This window comes from Maniola jurtina, chromosome 7 (assembly GCF_905333055.1).
Source record: "Maniola jurtina chromosome 7, ilManJurt1.1, whole genome shotgun sequence".
NCBI classification, from domain to species: Eukaryota; Metazoa; Arthropoda; class Insecta; order Lepidoptera; family Nymphalidae; genus Maniola; species Maniola jurtina.
The window spans coordinates 8279609-8302354 of NC_060035.1; the positions used below are offsets into that span (position 1 = coordinate 8279609).

Genomic DNA, 22746 nt, shown 5'->3' on the forward strand with positions numbered 1-22746 from the left:
CCTACGCTCCGCCTCAGAAAAGTGGGAAAGTCATTTGTGGGAATGAGTGTAATATTTTATAATAAAATTCCACAGTCAATATTAGACTTGCCTTTACCAAAGTTTAAAAAATCCATTAAAAGTATGCTCCTGGCAAAAGCATATTACACAATCGAAGATTATGTAAATGATAAAAAAGCATGGATTTGACTCGCTCCAGCAATGCGCGGGTCTGCAATTGCTTGTATAGTATAGAATATTATTGTAAATTGCACAATTGAAAAGAGCAACCGCCGAGTTTCTTGCTGGTTCTTCTCGGTAGGAACGGCATTCCGAACCAGTGGTAAATTATTTGACGATTCAAAAGCACTTGTAAAAGTTTATTTGAATAAAAATCTATTCTATTCTATTCTATTCTATTCTCGATCTCTCCCCAAAGAGATAGATTTCCCCCCCGTCAACAAAAAGGTATTTTGAAAAAGTTGAAACAAAAAAGTTTCTTGGAAAACTAAAATCTGATGATTTGCGCAATCAGTCGGTGATAACCTAGTGGATAGGGCGTCGGCGGTTTGGGGGGTCAGGAGTTCGATCCCGGGTTCGCACCTCTAACATTACGGAACTAAGTGCATTTTAAGCATCACTTGCTTTAGCGGCGAAGAAAAACATCGTAATAAAACTTGCGTGCCTGGAAGTTCGCCATAATAATATTCAGGAACTGAACTATGGTCAAACCCTTCTTATTCTGAGAGGAGACCCGTGCTCAATAGTGAGTATTGAGTCGGTGATGGGTTGATCGGGATAATATCATAACAGGTCGCAAAAGAGATAATGGGAGACCAAAAAAATCTAGCTGGAAATTTCAGATGACGACAGGTTTCAGATTCACGTTTTTTACTGTTTTTAGGGTTCCGTACCTCAAAAGGAAAAACGGAACCCTTATAAGATCACTTTGTTGTCTGTCTGTCTGACTGTCTGTCCGTCCGTCCGTCGTGTCTGTCAAGAAAACCTATAGGGTACTTTCCGTTTACCTAAAATCATGAAATTTGGCAGGTAGGTAGGTCTTATAGCACAAGTGAAGTAATAATCTGAAAACCGTAAATTTATGGTTACACTATTTAAAAAAATTAAAGTGTGTTTCAATTTTCAAAGTTAGATAACTATACCAAGTGGATAGTTAACTATTGGTGGATAGTGGTTAGATAACTATTTCAAAGTTAGATAACTTTCACTTATTTTTATGCATAATAGTTTTTGATTTATCGTACAAAATGTCGAAAAATTACTTGAGTACGGAACCCTCGGTGCGCGAGTCTGACTCACCCTTGGTCGTTTTTTTTTTCTAAAAGAAGGCATGTTGATTTATATGTACACAATTATTTTATTGAGGTAGGTAAATACCATCTATGTATACCTACACTCTCTCAAGTAAAATGTACTTACTGTACACAGTACAAGAAATTAATTTACTAAGCTCTTCGATCTATGCAAGTATGTTATTTGAATTGAACACGACTACACTACGAAGTACACAGAAAATAACACAGGTGGCGTTGTGTATTTTTATTTTTCAATTCAGAACCTAAATTAAAATACGTACCTATCACATTTTGTAGGACACATAAATGCTAAAATTTTGAGAAAAGACTAGCGATAATTTGATCTATAATCAACTATTGTCATGGCAAAAGCACGGTTTACCGTAGATGTACTACTAATCACAGAAAAGTGGCCCTTCCAAAATCAATGATACTAATCGTACTTCTGACATGACTGTCGCCGCTTGAAGAAAATATTGCAAGTCGTTTCTCAAAATTTACGCTTTATTTACTTACTAGAATAAAATTTTGTATTTCATTTATTATAAATATAATTTTAAAATTAAAAGTTGACATGGCAGTGTTTAATAAAAATAATATTTGCATACCTACCTATATTATAGATTTTAAAAAGTCTCTGTATACCTACCTACTTTGATGTTATTTTGAGTCAATTGGATAGTAAAGCCATTTAAATTCATAGCCTTTAAGACCATATTTATCATCTTTTTCCGTCTCAGGCTTTGGAACTTCATCAGATTGTATATCTAGAACTTCCTGAGAAATTCGTGGATGGAATCCCGTTTCATCTGCTGTATAGTCCACTCTTGTTCTAATACCATTTCTTCCTGTTACATAATAGTATCCAATTTTCGCTCCACTCTTGTATCCTTCTTCGTGGTGACTGTGAAATCCTATTGTATAATTGAAGGTATATAAAAGTTCGGTCATATCAGTTTTTGTTAAGCCTTTTGGCAAGCCTTCGTTCTCTCCTGGATTTTTCTGATAAATGTTTGTATTTTTGTCCACTACTTGCATTTGGGCAGCCACGAGAACTGGTTTTCCAATGTTTTGTTGGGATGATGCATACGAATTAGATGGAGTAGATTTATAATATTGTTCTGGATTAACCGCTTGTAAAATATCTGTAAAGGTTTTCGGCGCTCTATCTCCTGGAATTATTCCTTGAATTGGAGCATCAATTGTCTGACCAAGAATTCTGGGTTTATTTTGGTAACTTTCCTTTTGAATATATTGATTGTCTTTTGTAAATGACCCTTGACCATTTTTGTGTTCTGTGTCGAAACTTGGATAGTTATGTTCTAATTTAGGCGTGCCAGAATCTTGAACTTTTGTGTCTGCTTGCTGTGGATAACTTTGAGGAGAACTTGAAAATTGCTGATTATTGTGGTAAGGAGGTTGTAAATTATATTGCCCGTCGATTATTCCTTGCTGTTGTTGTTGTTCTGCATTAAATTCTTGTTGATGATTTAGTCCTGCATTAGTTTGTAATAAAGAATTTGGACCTACGCTAGATTGTTGTCGACCTTGTGCCTTTTGCAAATATTTTCGTCCTACATTAAAATCGTCTTGATAATTTTGCTGACTAGGTCCATTCTGTGAAAATTGATCTTGATTAATAACGTTGACTGCTTGATTCGGATAACTTAGACCAGGATTAGGAATATTCTGCTCAGGTTGATTTGAAATAGCCCCCTGTTGATAGTTTTGTTCAAAATTTGGTTGTTGTGATTGTTGACGTGCAAGTGAATTTCCATATTGTGAATTAACTTGTTGATTGTTGTATTTTTGTGAATTTTCCTGAGAGTTACTAGCGAATTGCGGGTTTCCCCCTGTTTGCAACTGTTTGACATAGTTATTATTTGTAAGTGAAACTGCTGAACTGGTTAATTTTGGTCGGGGAGTTGTTGTAGTAGTAGTTGTGAGCAATTTGCAATGAGAGCACGCTTGTAAAGATGAACTAAGTTCTCGATTGGTTGGCTGAGTTTTAGTAGAAGTGTCTGGTATCGACAATTTTTGCGACGGCGGGAGGGCAAGCGAGTGTCCTTTTCTCTCCGCAGAGCTCCGAGTATCGGGGGCAGTAGGATCTGAAAAGTAATAAACAAATCTTGTTACAAAAAGCTCATTTTTATTTTTCATTTTCAGGGCCAAACAGCGGAATTTAACTAAATTTGAATTTTTATCTTATACGATTTATAAAGTATTTACAGTTTTACAAAAACCTAAATAAAATTGAATGTTTCTGACTTAGAGATTAAAATACACAGCTTGTTTTAATTAAGCTAGTATTAATTAATAGTTGACCCGCCCCGACTTTGGATGAGGAGTCTACCTTTTCCATAGACAAAATATGGGTATTAAAAGATTGTACCTATTAGAATCTACCGACTTATAAACAGTTCTGAATACAATGAAACCCGTATTGTATTACACTGAAAAATTTAGGAGCGTAGGTACAATTTTTTTTTACCGAAATCAAACCTGTTACTAATGTTATAGGGAAGAAATCAAAATATATTGTATGTTATGTATGTATTATGGTTAAGAGTTAACTTAAATTACAGTAACTGATCGGGATTGATTCGCTGTTGCCCGTTGAGGAATTCGGTCTTCTATTTCCGAAACTGTTCATCAAATCTTCATCAAATTTACATGGTATCAACCTGATAGTATAATCTTTGTAAAGAATAAGGGACGGTCAAAATCAATTCAGATTTTGTCTATTTGTACCTGCTAAATGTACGATTAGGATTGTCCCACTTCAGAGTCAGGCTGAGGCTGCAAGGATGGATCCTAGTCTCTTTTTTATTTCGGTAAAATTTAAATTTCGGTTTTACTAAATATTTAAAACTTGGACGGATTTGTGAAAAAAGTTTAGTTTTTACTTACAAGGTTTAACTCGAATATTCTTCATAGATATTATTTTGAAGTTTCCGTTTTCGTCTGTCGCGTACACAGTTACGTGATAGACACCGTCAGCGGTAATGAAACCGAACTCTCCCATAATTATGCCATTTTCATCTGAAAAAAAAAAAACACGTTTACGAGATTAAACATTTACAGAATATCGTCGTCTTCAGTTCAACCAATAGACGAGCCGAGTTTCTTGCTGGTTCTTCTCGGTAGGAAAGGCATTCCGAACCAGTGGTAGATGCTTTTGACGATTCAAAAGAACTTGTATCCCATCAAAAACATAAATGTGAAAAAGTGCCAAGTTCGATAGAGAAAATGAGAGATTGTAAGCTTCGCCGATAAAAGGTAAGCTTCGCCGACAAAAGCATTAATATCTAAATAGGTGCCAAGTTCTTATAGGTCTTTATATCATTCCTACAAGAATGTACAAGAAACTTTGATCGTTTTAAAATATTATTTTATGTTATTGAGTACATATAACTTGGCAAGTTTTAAAAGTCAGTAAATCACATTTTACGTTTAACATAAAATTTAGTTTAAGTTTAGGAATGTATTGGCAAATATCAAAACTTGCTAAGTGTACTATATTTTATATTAAACATTAAATGTAATTAACCGACTATTAAAACTTGCCAAGTTATATGTACTCAATAACATAAAATAATATTTTAAAACGATCAAAGTTTCTTGTACATTCTTGTAGGAATGATATAAAGACCTATAAGAACTTGGCACCTATTTAGATATCAATGCTTTTGTCGGCGAAGCTTACCTTTTATCGGCGAAGCTTACAATCTCTCATTTTCTCTATCGAACTTGGCACTTTTTCACATTTATGTTTTTGATGGGATATCATCAATTTTTGTTAAGTTAATTTCTCTTCATTTATTAGGATTATCCTATACCTGTAAATTTTTGCGTGATTGAAAAAGCTTGCAGCTATGCAACTTCGCTTAGTCAATTCTCAAGAGTGTTCATAGCTATAATCTAAGAAAATGTGTTCAGCCGTTTGAAGATTAGCGACTCTTTTCTAGTTTTCTTATTAGAATAATAAAACCGGTTAATATCTACTATCCGAGTAATACATATTAGTATTCACTATTCAGCCAAATTCTAATAAGGCGATGTATTGGCATGGTAATGCGTAATGTGTATACTTAATATATCACTATACGAATTATTTAAAGCTATTTTCAACCCCCTGATAACACAGAAATACTTAAACCTAAACACGTACAACTTTGCATATCAGGTAAAACTTTTTGACCACTTAGAATGTAAAATTACATGAAAGTAGTTTACATAAACTGTTTTTCAACACATGTGTCCACTTACTAGTTATACATTAGAAGTTGATTCTCTTCACCGTTAAAGAGAGCGATATTAATTGCTTAAAATACGCATAACTTCGGAAAGTTAGAGGTGCGTGTCCGGGAACAAACCCTGGACCCCAGGCCTAAAGAGCAGGCCGACATCTCAACCACTACTACCACTTTGTAAAGTTAGTTAATATTTATTTATTAAAATTAAAACAATAATGTGTACAGTACCTACCTAAGTACTAATCAGTAAATGTTTTTGAAGTTCATGGGATACAATTTTTATTATTAAAACAATATAATATTGCAAATATTTTGGTGTCGAGTCAGCTGACATACCACCATGCTGCAAGAGGGTGGCCCATGTGCACTATTGTTTCTAAGCTACCTGCTTTTTTTCATCGTTTTGCCCCATTGAAGATCTTTGTTTTCGATACAGAATAATGGTGCCTAATTTGTAATTTCTGAACGAGAAGTGGTGCGATATTGTTTCAAAACTAGGTATAGTCACGGGTATAGTAGTACCGGCCGGTTCGGAGTTAAAAGCCATAAAAGTTAACTAATTAGGTAAATTATTCCAAAAGATCATAAGTCGGTATGTACCCATTCCAAACGCTGACTTAACTGTTTACGCTAAGGTTTAAATTCAAATGCCGTCATGAATAATTACAACAGATTTACTTAATATTTTACAACAGGGTTGCAAGAAGTGACGGAACTCCAAAGTCCGGAAATCCCGATCAGTCCTTCTTTAGAAGTGATAAAATAACCACCTTTTTACACCTACCTAAACTTCAATTAAAAATTATTATGTTTATCTTGTTATCTGTTTCATTATTATTATAAGTAATGTGCCTTATGTGCAGTTATGATAGTGGCAATTTGAAAAATACATCTATTTAACAACCCTATGCAGTCGTAGAACTTCTTTGTTTGCGGGAAAGGTAATAAATTTTTAGCTTTAACAAGTAGTCGTTAGGTTGAGTTTTACTCGACCGCATTAGGGCTTATGACCGTTCATAATATAAAACACTATTGTTAAAAAGTTTTATTGCTATTAGCTCTTAACCGGCCGGTACGACTATACCTGTTTTTAATTTTTAACGTTTCGCTGTCCATCAACAAACCATGTGATTTATAAAAAGGTCACTAACAACAAGTGGAAAACTTGAAATATCACGTTATTTACGAGTACGAGTTGCTTCGTGGCACCAGTGCTGCTGAAACGGCTCGAAGGATTAATGATGTGTATGGCGGTGGTTTCGCAAAGGAAAACATAGTGCGTTTTTGATTCCAACGTTTTTGATCTGGAAATTTTGACCTGCAGAATAAGCCCCGGTGACGACCGGAGACCAAAGTTGATAATGAAGAATTGAAGGGTTTGGTGGACTAGTACCGGTGTCGTTTACTACAGCTTTCTTAAACTGGCCAGACGATTACGGTGGAGGACTATTGTCAGCAACTGCAAACCATGATGGAAAAGCTAGCTGCCACACAACTGAGGCTGGTCAATCGCTCTAGGCCACTGCTGCTTCAGGACAACGCTAGACCACACAACAGACGGCTACCCAATTAGAGGAGCTTCAATTGGAATGTCTAAGATATCCACCGTACCTACTCCCCGGACCTTGCTCCAATAGATTACCACAGCTTTCTTAAACTGACCAGACGATTACGGTGGAGGTCTATTGTCAGCAACTGCAAACCATGATGGAAAAGCTAGCTGCCACCCAACTGAGGCTGGTCAATCGCTCTAGGCCACTGCTGCTTCAGGACAACGCTAGACCACACAACAGACGGCTACCCAATTAGAGGAGCTTCAATTGGAATGTCTAAGATATCCACCGTACCTACTCCCCGGACCTTGCTCCAATAGATTACCATTTTTTTTAGAAATTTTGATAACTTCTTATATATGGAAAAAAATCAACTCCGATGGGGCAGTCCAAAGCGCCTTCAAAGATTTTATTGATTCCCTTCCGAATGGTTTTGTGACATGGCAAAAGTGCATAGACAGCAATGGTATATACTTTGATTAAATAAATATATTATATTTAAAAAAATCGACTTTTTGGTCTTCCCTTACAAAAAGCCAATTTCATATGTAAGGACCTAATATCATAACTACATGCCCGTGCAAAGCCGAGCAAAACCGAGGCTAGCATACAGAACTTGGCGAGACACGCTGTCGCGTGTCTTGAAAAGTCTAATTGAATAAAAATATTTTGAATTTGAATTTGAATTTGAATAGACCTGGCATAGATCTTTTTTAGTGATCTCCAGAGAGCACTGTTTTTGTGCCGCATGTTGGAAGCTGGTATCATGTACTCTACATAATTAATGATCTCTTTAAATCTTAGATGTCATAATTACCTAAAGTGAAATATGTAGTCTAGAGTAATCTATCTACCTACGTTAGTAATAAAATGTTGTATTATCGTAAAGTTATGTTATGCTATATGCTCAAAAATAAAATAAATAGGTAAACGTTCGATCAGTAATTATTATTTTCGAGGCAATGTTATAACTTATAACTATAACCCGGTCAAGTGCGAGTCGGATTCAAACGCGAAGGGTTCCTTATCATCGTACAAGATATATGTATATTATGTATTTTATAATTTGCATGGCAGCCATTTTTAAATTCGCCATCTAGGTTTTTATTATTTGTTGTTGCAGCGGCAATAGAAATATACTCTTCAATTTTCAGTCCTCTACCTACGGTTCATGAAATTGATACAGCTCGCTGATAGACGGATGGACAGCGGAGGCTTAGTATAATAGGGCTTAGTTGGCACCCTTCGGGATACGGATCCCCATAGTTAGGTATTTTATTTTTGCATTGACTCATTAATAAATCATAAAATTAACTGCTAGAGCGTTATTTAACTAAAGCAATAAAAATATAAAATTGGATAATATTTAGGATTATTAATTGACTGCCATTAAGAATAATTAATCGAAGTGATTCCCAAAAGCTCATCGTTGATATTAATCTCTATCGATTCATAAAATATGGAATGTATTTTCATCATCGATGTATCGATGATTTTCACAGATTGGCTCCAGTAGAACAATTAATTATTTTTAATTAAATAACATGTGCAAATTGTTGTAGGTACCTTCCTAGCTTTATTATAAGCAAGCATTATCTTGTTGTTATTAATAAATAAGAAAGCCTCACTAAAGTTTAAATAGGATTATGTTTATTTGTTTGTTTGTATTCAAAAAGCTATTAGATGATTTTATATATTTGTAATTGATAACTGACTGTCAGCTACTTTGTTGGGTTTGTTGATTTTCTTCTTCTTTTATTTTAAGAGTATGAGCTGATCGTTTTTTTTTGCTTTAATAATTTACAGACACAAAAAAAAACCTTATAAAATATATCTCGCCAAACTGCATCGCAGTTTGTTAGCAAGTTAGCGCTATTATTTACAAATATTGTTTATTTATTTATGTTATTAGTTTACAAATATCTATTTTCAAAACGTTTGTATGATCAATCTTTTTGTTTATATGTATTGTACCTACAAGCTATCTTGTTTTCGTGGTAAGTAAGTAGATATAGGGAACTCTTGAGGTAACTTTAGGAATTTTCTAAATTGATAAGCTTACCAGTAGGTAAGCTTATCAATTTAGAAAATTATAATTATAAATAAAAACCAGTAGGTTTTTATAAAACTGTAAACCTACCTTTCTTTTCATGTCTATGCTGCTCTCCATCAATCGTGAACCCGAACTCATAGGGCCGGTTTCCATCGGTGTATTTATCGGCTCCTTGTGCTTGGAAATAGCAAAGCACAACATAGAGCGTTAAGTATACTATTTTTAGTCGAATCATCTGAAAAACATAACAAAAAAGAATATTATTTCTCTGAAAAAAATGGGTTATTTGGTCAACGTTGACGTAAATAGATATTCAGATAGGCATTTTTAATTGGATTTATGTTTCATTAAGAAATGATTTTTTATAGGAATAAGCCGCAAAGCGGCTTCTTGATTTTTGAAAAAGGCCTTTCAAACGTTTCTAAGGGTGTTTCTAACTTAAAAATCAAAAATCAATTTAAAAGGAATATCTACTAGTTTTTTTTTTAAATTATTTTTTATTATAGGTATCAGTAGCTACATGTGTGAATATTTTTGTTCAAATATTATGTGAGTGACATAGTTATTATACAAATATTTTAAGTTCAAGGCATTTTTTTTAACAAAACGAATCGGCGAGATGCATAGATAATAACAATTAAATGAAGGGTAGAGACAGATATTTTATATTTTTGTAACATTACAATGTTAAAATATCGTGATCCCACATGGTAAACAAACTAAAACTATAGGTATATATTATACAGTCACGTTTGTATTTATTTGAAAAAGACAATTCTTTATCAAAAATAAACAATAAAAATAGTTTTTATTTATTACTTTTTGCATTACCATTGTTATTTTCTAATTTCATCTTTTCCTTTTTTATGTTCATATAATATATTATTTTGTCTTTATTTCTATATCGTCATAAAATTAAACGAAAAACCATTAGCTTAACATAGAAATATGATTTTGAACCACGGTGTCTGTTAATGTTTTCAATAACGAGTATTTTATTCGCTACAACAATATAAAATATTCATGAGTGAGAAAAGTAGTTCTTGTAATAAGAATTAGTAGATACTTAATGTAAATTTGGTAATAAAATGCGTTAATAAGAGATTTTTATTGAAAATTGTTTCCGTATGAAAATATTAAACTGTCAAATTTACGACGCCCGCTGGCTTACAGTAGAAATAATAAACCGGCCAAGTGCGAGCCAGACTCGCATATCGAGGGTTCCTTACTCGGGTATGTTCCGACATTTTGCACGATAAATCAAAAACTATTATGTATAAAAATAAATAAGAATCTGTTTTAGAATGTAAAGGTAAATCCCTTTCATATGATATTCTACTTGGTATAGTTATCTTACTTTGAAAAATGAAACACATTTTAATTATTCTTTTATGATGTATATTAGATAAAGTTATCTTACTTTGAATATTAAAATACATTTAATTTTTTTTTTAAAGTTGTAACCACAAATTCGCGGTTTTCGGATTTTTTTACTTTACTTTTGCTATAAGACCTACCTACCAGCCAAATTTCATGATTCTAGGTCAACGGGAAGTACCCTATAGGTTTTCTTGACAGACACGACAGACGGACAGACGGACGGACGGACAGACAGATAGATAGACAACAAAGTGATCCTATAAGGCTTGCGTTTTTCCTTTTGATGTACGAAATCCTAAAAATCAATAATATTGTTGAATTTAGTACCTATTAGATAAGAAACTGTTTGTCAATTTTTTATGATAACTGGGCAAAAATTGTTATTTTGTTATCCTAAATTCAACTCCTGCTAAAATGTAAAGTTGAGGCAAACTCATTCGCTGTGTTACTTCATGGCATTTGTTACTACAAATGCCATGAAGTAACCTACTTTAGTGTTATTCAGTCAATGTATAAATGTCGCATCTTTTACGATAAATGACGAGCATGTTACTCTTTTTTTTTTTGGAATATTTATTTCAATGATTTATGCGAGGGGCGAATATAAAAGTGAGAATACGACACAAACTCTTTGGAAGGTGTAAATACTCGTACCTACTTGTATAATACTTGTATAACAAAGCTGGGTTAGGTGATCAACTAAAATGCGATTATTTTTTGTTTTTAAAAATAGGTGTCAGATTACTATGTGTGATAATCACATAATTTTTAAAGCTGTGTAAAAACAAATATTTAACCACTAATGCGAATTTTATGTTATTGAACAAATATCATACAGGTAGGTTTTTAGACTGTGTACGTACACAGTGAACAAAACAAGCCGGATTTTACAATAACTCCCCTCCCAACTTCTGTTTTTAACCGACTTCCAAAAAAGGAGGAGGTTCTCAATTCGTCGGAATCTTTTTTTTTTTTTTAATGTATGTTCACCGATTACTCAAAGACCCCTGGACCGATTTGGAAATATTTGTTTGAAAGGGTATACTGTGCAGGTGGTCCCATATAAATTTGGTGAAGATCTGATGAATATCTTCGGAGATGCAGAACAGAACTCCTCAATGGATAAGAGCAAATTGCTCGCGATCAGTGTAATAGCTTAGTAAACAGTAGGGTTTTAACTGGGCATTGCATATTATAGTAATACTTAAAGATATTTGAATTTTTGAACGGTGGCGGTACAGGGAGTTCGTTTAAATATTTTGTCAAATTATTCGTATTAATGGCGTTTTTAATATGTTGAAAAATGAAAATCGAAAATCCATTTTGACGTTTCAGCCGATCGGGAAGCATACCTTGCAAACTTTCGCTTTTATCGAGCAACTCCTTCTTAATATGTATATAGGTACACGTTACGATACCTAACTCAGTTAATGTTGCCAAACACTCTAAAAAGTACTCAATACTTTTTTTTTTGCTCTCTCGTCTGGCTTTACAAAGATTAGCCAATGTCAAGTTTGTAGTTATTTGTAACAAGTTAGGGAAACTATACAAATATGGACCCCGTCTGAGCCGGTGCTCGCCGACACACGCACGGCACCCCCTCAGAGCACTTTCCAGTCAGTTTTAACAAAAGAACACTCGGAAAAGGCAGAGCACACCCGCCAGCTAACACCAACACAGACGAAGTCCTATTCAATACCTACAATTACTATACTCTAACTATTATACTAGTATATTTTTAATTGTGCATGTAGCACAGATGTAATTATTATTAAAGCTACAAAGCTAATTAAAATCATCGCTGATGATGTCGCTTTTGAACTAATCAAGCGGATTTATAAAGTTTGAATAAAAGCAATCAACGGGTTTGATTAATACACCTAGTCACAAGTTATTATATTCCATTCGTTTACGATTAGTTTACAAAAAAAAAAATTGGTAAAGTTGTTCGTTTCGGACATTTTTTAAATACAGGGCTGCCTCAAAATGTCCTAAAATTATGATTAGATATTAATTATTAGTAAAAAATAATCCCAAATAAAATACAGCGTACTTACACTAAGTTTACGCTATATTATTTTACACTTGTATGCATGATTTCATATTTCAAAATAAAGATCTACTTTTATACAATTATGTCACTATTTTCAAAACCGTACCGTGGTAAAATTTGGTGCCCGAGATAGTAAAATTGATTACCGTGCGAGATGGTAAAATTAAATGAGTTTGGGTTAACTAACTAACAATTTTCGGCCGAATTACTAAACTATGTTACTGTAAGATATTAATCTGTTTGCACGTTTACTTACTTTTTTCTATGGCCACACATTTGGGCTTTAACCACGCGGTTCCTTGCGCAACAGGTCTCACGAGACTGTCGATTCTTTGTACAACGTAACTTATTAATACGTTCACATAGAATACATGAAGCACGCACACAGTTCTTTATTTTCGATTAGCGGTTATTTTATGTCTACTTATTTATATGCGAATTTATTTGATCTTGCTATTAGAAGGATATATGGGTTTTTGACAAGTTCAGCAAAGTTTGGATTGACTAAATCCGTCTCAAATGATGTGCGAAATGTACCTTAATATGTAAGTACTCGTATCATTTGCACGTTTAAGTAGATTTCTACTTTGCGTTAACTTAACTTAATTTTTTACACTTGTATAATTTTCGAACTTTGTTTCGTAGTATTTAGAAAATTTATTTATTGATATAATTGGTCAATAAATATATTAGTTTAAATTAATAAAGGCTAAATCCATTCATAAGCTTAACATGAAGGCTTGTTGGTATTATTCGACTAGAGCTTAGGTCATTAGCTAAATAATGTAAAAGTACTGTTACAATATTTTAATAAAGTGTTATAGGTAATATTTATTTTTTTCTTTTCCGAAAGGTTGTAAGTATATAATTCTAATCATTTCATTTTACGTATTTTTTTGTTATTATAGTTTCTGTTTATTGCTTTATCATAATTCATAACTTGTAACAAGTACATTTTAGTGTCAATGAATTAAGTACATGCTAAACACTTAACTTTGTCATTACTTACAAGGTAACATTAATAAATGAGGTAGGTCTTACCTACTAATGTCGGCGCAATCTAGTTGCGAGCTGAAGCCTCAAATACTGAGTCAAATTCACGGTCCGAAGTTTGCTGCTTTTTTTTTTATAATACACCTTCAAAAGATTCATTCAATATAAATGTCAAATGGGCTCGGTGGCTATTTTTCAGTGTTATACACTGAGTTAACGAATCACCCCGCAGGTCTTTTTACCCACGCAAAAATCCGTTGTCCGGTCGTGCGTTGTCGACAGCAAAAAGAAAGTATTCTAATTTGGTAGACAAATAAAATCATTGGGAATGCCGTCAATCAAGGATAAGAAATACGCTGTCGACAACGCACGACCACGGCCTTTGTATTGAATCTCACTCAAGGCGTGATAGCACTAAGCACAATCTTGTTTCTTTCTGTTTAGTTTATTTTAGTTGTACCAAGTCGGGTTCAAGTTGTCTCATTTTTTCCGTAGTCGGGTTATAGTTTTTTCAACTTTTTTTTTATTCATCCCTGTACAGATTACGTAGGGTAGATTTGTCACGAGTATCATCTAGGTAGATCGCGTCATTTTAAATTATTTAGATTCCAAGCTGTTGTGTTATTTGGATAAGAACTTCCGCCTTGACATCACAAGACTGCTGAAATAAGTAGTTTCATAGAAACGACCATCATTATCGAGAGCCTCGATAGCTCAACGGTTGAGGGATGGACTGAATTCCGAAAGGTCGGCGGTTTAAACCCCGCCCGTTGCACTATTGTCGTACCCACCCCTGGCACAAGCTTTACGCTTAATTGGAGGGGAATACTCCCCGTATTAGTCATGATTAGCATGGCTAATATTCTTTATTAAAAAAAAAAAAATTATGACCTAATTTAAGAACCGAGTATCATTATCATGAATAAATATCTAATAGGCTAAATATCTATATGATCTTCATCTATTCCACCGAATCTTATATTTCAACTAATGTATAAAGGTCAGTGTTTAAGTGTTCGATGTTTATTTTACAATTACCGCAACAATCAAGGTTACGAATTATTGATGGCACCAAAATTGAGTGTATTTATAAACGCATTCAGTTCCTATAGTAATCTAAGAAGGTTAAATTAATATTGTAAATGAAACTATTTTAAGTGAAGTGACTTATGAAAACTTAGCATGGACTTTGATCAAGGGTTTTCTAGATACTCAGGCATATCTTTCCATTATCAAATAGTTATTAAATGCTATAAAAATTGTAAGTAGGTTGTTATTGTAAGTTTTTTTTATTGAATGGTTCCCAATTTTATCTACGGTACGTTTTTACATCTTTTGCTAAGCTTTATGCTTTTGGGTTCCTTCTCGTTTTAACAATTGAGTTTTTAATCTTTGTATTGTAATATTAATAATAAATAAACTACCTGTTGCTATATTATATTGTTTATAAATCACAGTAAAACATGTCTAGTAGTTATGGTACTGTTATTTACGATTAAGGATTTATGATGCAAGCTCATAGTACAACGACATTAAACGCTTCCTATTACAATCGTTTTACTAATTAATATTATAGTAAAGGTCACGGTTGATTCCCTGGAAGATGAAATTAACGCTTCTGGTTCTCGTGGTGTTGAGATGAGAGATCTGCAGCAAATAGGTCAAATCCACGAGAGAAATTTTGAGAAGGTGCTAGCTAATGCGGAGAGCAAACTTAAAAATATTGTAATTCTTTTATTTCAATTATTCATTTTCCTATATTTTGCTTACGTCTTGGAATGAATATTTAAATGAAAAAATGATTGTGACTTGTGAGACAAGTGATGATTAGCTCACCATGTTAATACTATTGTGCTATGGATGATTGATGTATTTTATCTATTTGTTTATAATATGTATTTTGTGCATACATATCCAGTTGAGGAACTGAATGCACTCACGAACATGGCTGATGACATCACGATTTGAATAATAACTAAGAAGCCTACAAAAATAAAAATACAAAATCCTGACTGACTGATCTATCAACGCACGGTCTAAGCCACTGTGTTTAAAACTTGGAATTATGAGAGTCGGTCCCTTTTACGAAATAAGTGCACACTAACAAAAGTCTTTTGGAATTTCCACCCATAAAGGAGTTAAGTAAGGAATGTATTATGTTTAAAAGTCCTTTTTCAAGTTAAATCCCAATAGTTTCTGCTGACGTTATGCTCAGGTTTCAATAAATAAATGTGGCTACCATTATTTCTGAGATAAAACTTCTTTCATGGATTTTGCTATCATCATCATATCATAGTACTAAGTGTCGATTGAAGATTATGTAGACTACTGGTAATATACCGTTGATAGATATTTATGACTTTACCTTACTGAATGTATCACACTATAATATTATAAAGGAGAAAGTTTGTATGTGTGTGTGTGTGTGTGTGTGTGTGTGTGTGTGTGTGTGTGTGTGTGTGTATGTTTGTTACTCCTTCACGCAAAAACTACTGGACGGATTTGGCTGAAATTTGGAATGGAGGTAAATAATATCCTGGATTAGCACATAGGCTACTTTTTATCCCGGAAAATCAAAGAGTTCCCACGGGATTTTGAAAAACCTAAATCCACGCGGGTGAAGTCGAGGGCATCGGCTAGTCTACAATACATTCATCAATTGAATTTTAAAGTGCCAAAGTGTAACACTTTATTATAAGAGTAGCTCTTAATAGTTAATATAAGATTCCAAGTTACACGTGACTCTGGCTGGGGTTACGTTAATCTGCTAAATGATATGGAAATAGCAAATCACACCGTTCACCACTCCCTATTGATACAGATATAGGCCAAACTAAGGATCACAGCTCAGACTTCTTGTTATAATATTTCATTCTATGATCAGTAAAATAACTAATTGAATAGGTATAGGCGCTCCTACAAACAATGCGAACTTGCGAAGCAATAATATGATAGTAACTAGGTACATCAAATCAGTAGGTTTACACAAAATCTATTGCTTACTAAAAGAAAAACGTTAAAATACGCCTTTCACACCCTTCTTGGAACAGTTTTCTAGTATGGCTTCTTGTAGCAGGCTTTCTAAGGTTTATATTTATATTCACAAATTAAATGCAGTAGGTACGTACCTACCTACTTATACCTACCTACTCGTAAGAAAGCCTTTGTAGATTTTGAATTACCCAGAGCAAATGATTTTTTATATCAGTCATTAAATATATTACAGTAACGTGCTCCCTGCGCTACGGAAAAAAAACTTATGAATCCATCGAGTAACACGCCTAATAAATATTATCATTAACAAAATGAGGTACATTAAGATCATATTTATTAATTATTTTATAAGTATAGATTATATTATGTGCCACAATTGGTAGTTAATTAAAATTTTTGTGGAAAGTTGTTATTGATGTAATATTATGTAAATAATAATTAGATTGTCAAAAATTCTATAAAATATTAAGTTTTATGTATTCCTGCATTATTATCTTTCTGGCAATATCAAGGTCAAGATCAAGTACTACACAGCGGCTTACATCACCATGAAGATCGTAAGTACCTACTTAAACTCTACATATTTCTTTTTTTATACTTACTTTCCGAATTTTCTTAACTCTCAGATAACATTCTTTATTTTTGAGAGATTTTGACTGCTAAATAACTATCTGGTGTGTTTGTTGTGGAGACACTGGAGACACTTACTGACATAATATTATCAACGTACAGCCTTAATCTAATGCTTCTCACTCTGAGAGGAGACTCGTGCTCTGTAGTGAGCCGGCGTATGATGACAGATCAATTCATTGTGTCTAGACATTGAGATATCATATTTCACAGTCCATGCACTTAAACCGATTTTGATGGATACTTTACATCCCGGGGATGCACATGGCTACTTTTTATCCCCGTAAATCAAAGAGTTTCCTTGCTATTTTTAAAAGACGAAGTGTCAGGTTTCATTCATCTAGTAAGTAAATAATATTTCAATGGGTCTTTTTTAATACACGCTGGACTTGCGATTTCCGACATGTTTTTAAACAGACTTGATTTTCATCATTAATTCAGCGCTGATAGCCTAGATACACCGAGCTAAATGTTAAGACAACCTATAAATCCACTATTTGACACAAAATGACAATTTCAATTCCCGGTACAAAAAAAGCTGTTATCTTGTTTGGCACACCTCTTCCAGTCTATACTTGTATACCTATGTCTAATTCAGTGGTCTAAAAACTGGAGATTTAAAATGAAGTCTTTCTCTACGTAGATTTCCAGAGAATTTGAAGAATTGAGAATTTTCAGAAATTGCGCCCCGTGAAGCTGGGGTAGGTTAGCTATTCTCTAATTACGGTCAATCTTCTATTACAGTTCGTGGTCCTATCACTCTGTGTCGCGGTGACTCTATGCGCCTCAATCCAAGAAGATAGAAAATCCGCAATTGATTCTCTAAGAGAGCAACCGGCTCTTATACACGAAGAAGTTCACGATGAGTTCGGCCAGTACTTCCTACACTACGTTACAGCAGAAGGCATTGAAGTACGGCAGCGGGGACGCCTAATACCGAATAAAGATGGAACCGACTATGTTCTTGTCACCGAAGGAGAAGTCTCGTATGTCGGAGACGACGGCAAGACCTATCTTACCAAGTACAGCGCTGGACTCGGCGGTTATAAAGCACAAGGAAGCCATATTCCCCAAGTGCCCAAAATACCTGCGTAGAAAGTAGTCCCATCTGTCTAAATGATATTATTTAATGTAAACTACAAAATATTAGTAAATAAAATGAACAAACGCGGAAAATATTAACCTTTTTTTGAAGTATTATAATTTCTAACTTGCAAAGAATAGGTACCTACTAATTATTATCTAATAGTATCTTTGGTGTTGTTTTACAGTTGAGTTGAGGAGTGGTTAACAGAAGTGGCGAGTGACAGAGGCGTCGAGTCTCTCAGCCACGTTATCTTCATAGATTTTTGCTAAATTCGCCATTGAAAAAAAAAAACAACACCTGAAGTCAACTAGGGTTCAGGCATATCCAGTGATGGGTCCTATCCAGTTAGAATGTTCAAAGATATTTTATTCAAACAGATGATAGAAAATTTTCATATACCTATTCACAAACATGGGATAGGCATAATTCAGTTCATTAGACCTTTGCGACATGCGTTGACTGGCATTTAACTGTTTACGAAATGTACTTAAGCTTGAACTTTGGTTGCGCTACCTATGAATTTTCTGAGTGTGACAATGGAAATATTGCAGATTGTGGTCTAACATAACATATTGGTTACAGTGGTTATTACCGCGAAAATTGTATTGCTAAATAGCAATTTCTAGAGAAACGTCTCGTATATCTTAATATATTATAATAGTATACTGAAAATACACATAAGTACATTAGACTTACCTTATCATAGTGATATTATAGTGAATATGTGAATAACGAAGCCCGTAGGTACCTAAGTGTATCTATGAAATTTTTTGATCTAATAATAAAGTGATATAATAACTCATTTCCAATTGAAATCTGAGGCTAAGGTGGTAATGTTTTGTGTATGTAAAGAAGTATGGAAGTTATAGCCATGAATAATTTTTTTTCCTTACAGTTAGTTCTATTTAGCACTTAACAATGTAAATCAGGGGGCACGGCAGTGCCCCCGCCAAGACGAGCCAAACGGCGGCCGGGGCGCTACGTAGTACCTTTTTCTCGAAGTGTTTCGCCGTATTTTCGACCCGTCATAACTTCGGTCTGGATGGCGCTAGAAAGCTGAAATTTTCAGTATAAGGTGTCCTCAGCAAATGTACCAAATATACTAAGTATCAAATATCTAGCTTTTATGGTTACAGATTTATTGATACCTAAAATACGCCGTTTTCGTCCCTCACTGATGATCATCACTATTCATAGTCTGTAATTCTAGGGTACTTCCAGAAGTCCTAGAAGGCTGAAATTTGGTATGTAAACTAGAAATTGCATACAAACTACAGGAAAATTAAGAAATTGGCAATGCCCCCCCTCTACGACTCTTATGGGAAAAGCAAATCTGTAAATTCTGTCGGTAGAATTCTGATATTTTCAGGATAAGATGTCCTTGGCAAATTGATTAAACGCATTGAGTATCAATTGTCTAGCTTTTATAGTTTCAGATTTATTGACAGTCAAAACTTCTAGTCTGTAATTCTAGGGTACTTCCCGAAGTCCTAGAAGGCTGAAATTTGGTATGTAGACTAGAAATTGCATACAAACTACAGGAAAATTAAGAAATTGGCAATGCCCCCCTTCTACGCCTCTTATGAGAAAAGCAAATCTGTAAATTCTATCGCTAGAATGCTGATATTTTCAGGATAAGATGTCCTTGGCAAATTGATTAAACGCATTGAGTATCAATTGTCTAGCTTTTATAGTTTCAGATTTATTGACAGTCAAAACTTCTAGTCTGTAATTCTAGGGTACTTCCCGAAGTCCTAGAAGGCTGAAATTTGGTATGTAGACTAGAAATTGCATACAAACTAGAGGAAAATTAAGAAATTGGCAATGCCCCCCTTCTACGCCTCTTATGAGAAAAGCAAATCTGTAAATTCTATCGCTAGAATGCTGATATTTTCAGGATAAGATGTCCTTGGCAGATTTATTAAACGCATTGAGTATCAATTGTCTAGCTTTTATAGTTTCAGATTTATTGACAGTCAAAACTTCTAGTCTGTAATTCTAGGGTACTTCCCGAAGTCCTAGAAGGCTGAAATTTGGTATGTAGACTAGAAATTGCATACAAACTACAGAAAAATTAAGAAATTGGCAATGCCCCCCTTCTACGCCTCTTATGAGAAAAGCAAATCTGTAAATTCTATCGCTAGAATGCTGATATTTTCAGGATAAGATGTCCTTGGCAAATTGATTAAACGCATTGAGTATCAATTGTCTAGCTTTTATAGTTTCAGATTTATTGACAGTCAAAACTTCTAGTCTATAATTCTAGGGTACTTCCAGAAGTCCTAGAAGGCTAAAATTTGGTATGTAGACTAGAAATTGCATACAAACTACAGGAAAATTAAGAAATTGGCAATGCCCCCCCTCTAGGACTCTTATGGGAAAAGCAAATCTGTAAATTCTGTCGGTAGAATGCTGATATTTTCAGGATAAGATGTCCTTGGCAGATTCATTAAACGTACTGAGTATCAATTGTCTAGCTTTTATAGTTTCAGATTTATCGACATTCAAAACCTCTAGTCACAAATTCTAGGGTACTTTCTGAAGTCCTAGAAGCAGGGGCGTAGCTACCGCCGTATTTGCCGTATCAATTATACGGGGCCCCCGGGCCACGGGGGCCCCCAAAGTGTGTAAGGAAAAAGAATAAAAACTTTCTAATTTATTTTATTTTACAAATGACAAAATTCTATAAAGCAATTCCTTTTTTTCCCGCCTTAAGCGTGCGTTCAAAAGTTGGCAACACTACATCGTTATGGCGGGCTGCGGGACTTCCCCGTTTTACTTACTTCATCTTCATCTCAGCGGGGAATCCCCGGGAATCCTTCATCGATATCGCGATGTACGTGTACGTTGTTGTACTTTGCATTGGATGTTAAACCACGGAGTGCAGTGCACTGTTTATTTACGCGCTTTATATAAATGTGCATTACATTGTAATTCAGTACAAACAATATTGTTCTTCTGGTTTAGCAGTATTAGTAACGATTTGTAAAAGAAATGAGTGAAAGGAAAAGAGATTATCCCAGCGGCGCTGAGAAAAGAAAAATTAAACAGAAAAGGGACGAGGTTATAAAAAAAGTGCCCAAAATTTCTTCATTTTTTCAGAGACAAGATACTGTGAGTGATTTAGATTGGAAAGGTAAGTACTACACTACTACCCAACCCATTTATTAGGGGCCCGTAGTGATAAACAAGGAAATCTTTTAATTTCGGTCTGTCCATCTGTCCGTCACAAAAAGTTGTCTCCCCCCTCGATTTTCACAATTATACTGTTTTTAGGGTTCCGTGCCTTGATTAAAAAAAACAAAATTCTAACTTATCTATAGAGGCAGATATTGTCCATAGAGGCAGAAACTTTAGAAAAACTAAAATCATCATCAGCCATAAATGATTTAATAAATCAGTTTGCCGATAAAAAGGCAAGGAGAGTGAATATTTAAAATTCGATTTTTATTTGTAAAATGGGTAAATTATGTGATAAATAAATATTACTTCTCACAATATTTTTTTTATTTTGTGAAAAATCTTTACCTCCATATAAGGGCCTCCAAAAAAATTTTTATACGGGGCCCCGACAAGGCACGCTACGCCACTGCCTAGAAGACTGAAATTTGGCATTAAGTAGGTATTTCAAGAATTATGAACAACAGATAAATTAAGAAATCGGGTCCCCCTTCATGCCCTCGTATATGAGATGCATATCTGTAAAATCTGTTGCTCGAATACTAAAGTTTACATGATAAGATGTCCGTGGCAGATTTATCAAACGTACCAAGTATCTCTGTGTTTCCTGAAGTCCTAAAAGACTGAAATTTGGTATATCTGCTTCAAAATTGAGTTGCAAGATTCCACCCGAACAAATATACTTACATACGAGTACATTGCAAGTTGAATAAAAGCTTTTAAAAAAAGAGGTAACGATAGAGAGTGGGCCATGAAAATGATGTACCTACAAGAAATAGATCCAAAAAAAATTTAGGGCACCTGCCAAAAAGAAATGAAATCCCACCAAAAACATTTCATGTAAAAAGTTAGCCAAGACTCACAAGTTCATAATGTTTTCACTGTTAAAAAGTTATGAGATCTCTAGTAGAGCCAAGCCCCTAGCTGAGCTTAGATTTGTGCTGGCCATGGGACCTATCCCAAGTCCAAAGTAATATAGCTCTTAAATGTTCTTGACTATATCACATTTATAACAATAAATAACAAATCACTCTACTTACAAGCTCTGATTCTACAAACCCTATATCTTGGTAAAAAAAGTACGGCTTGGCCGTTTAATGTTCGTAAAACTATTACATGACATAACATATTAAACGTTAAAAGTTATTAAACGGCCAAGCCGTATTTTTTTTTACCAAGATGTAGGGTTTGTAGAATCAGAGCTTGTAAGTAGAGTGATTTGTTATTTATTGTTATAAATGTGATATAGTCAAGAACATTTAAGAGCTATAT

At 34.2% G+C, this 22746-nt stretch overlaps 2 protein-coding genes across 2 annotated transcripts; one reads left to right on the plus strand and one right to left on the minus strand.

Moving 5' to 3' along the window:
* Nucleotides 1–1869: 1869 nt before the first annotated feature.
* LOC123866798 lies at nt 1870–12955 on the minus strand. Its single transcript, XM_045908502.1, has 4 exons — nt 12847–12955; nt 9245–9392; nt 4206–4337; nt 1870–3403 (listed from the first exon to the last, which is right to left on the minus strand). The coding sequence occupies exons 2-4, from the start codon at nt 9390–9392 to the stop codon at nt 1956–1958; spliced, it is 1728 nt and encodes a 575-aa protein (XP_045764458.1). The 5' UTR covers nt 12847–12955; the 3' UTR covers nt 1870–1955.
* A 4170-nt stretch (nt 12956–17125) lies between these two features.
* Nucleotides 17126–18302, plus strand: LOC123866743 (flexible cuticle protein 12-like). Its single transcript, XM_045908422.1, has 2 exons — nt 17126–17134; nt 17952–18302. The coding sequence occupies exons 1-2, from the start codon at nt 17126–17128 to the stop codon at nt 18300–18302; spliced, it is 360 nt and encodes a 119-aa protein (XP_045764378.1).
* Nucleotides 18303–22746: the final 4444 nt, after the last annotated feature.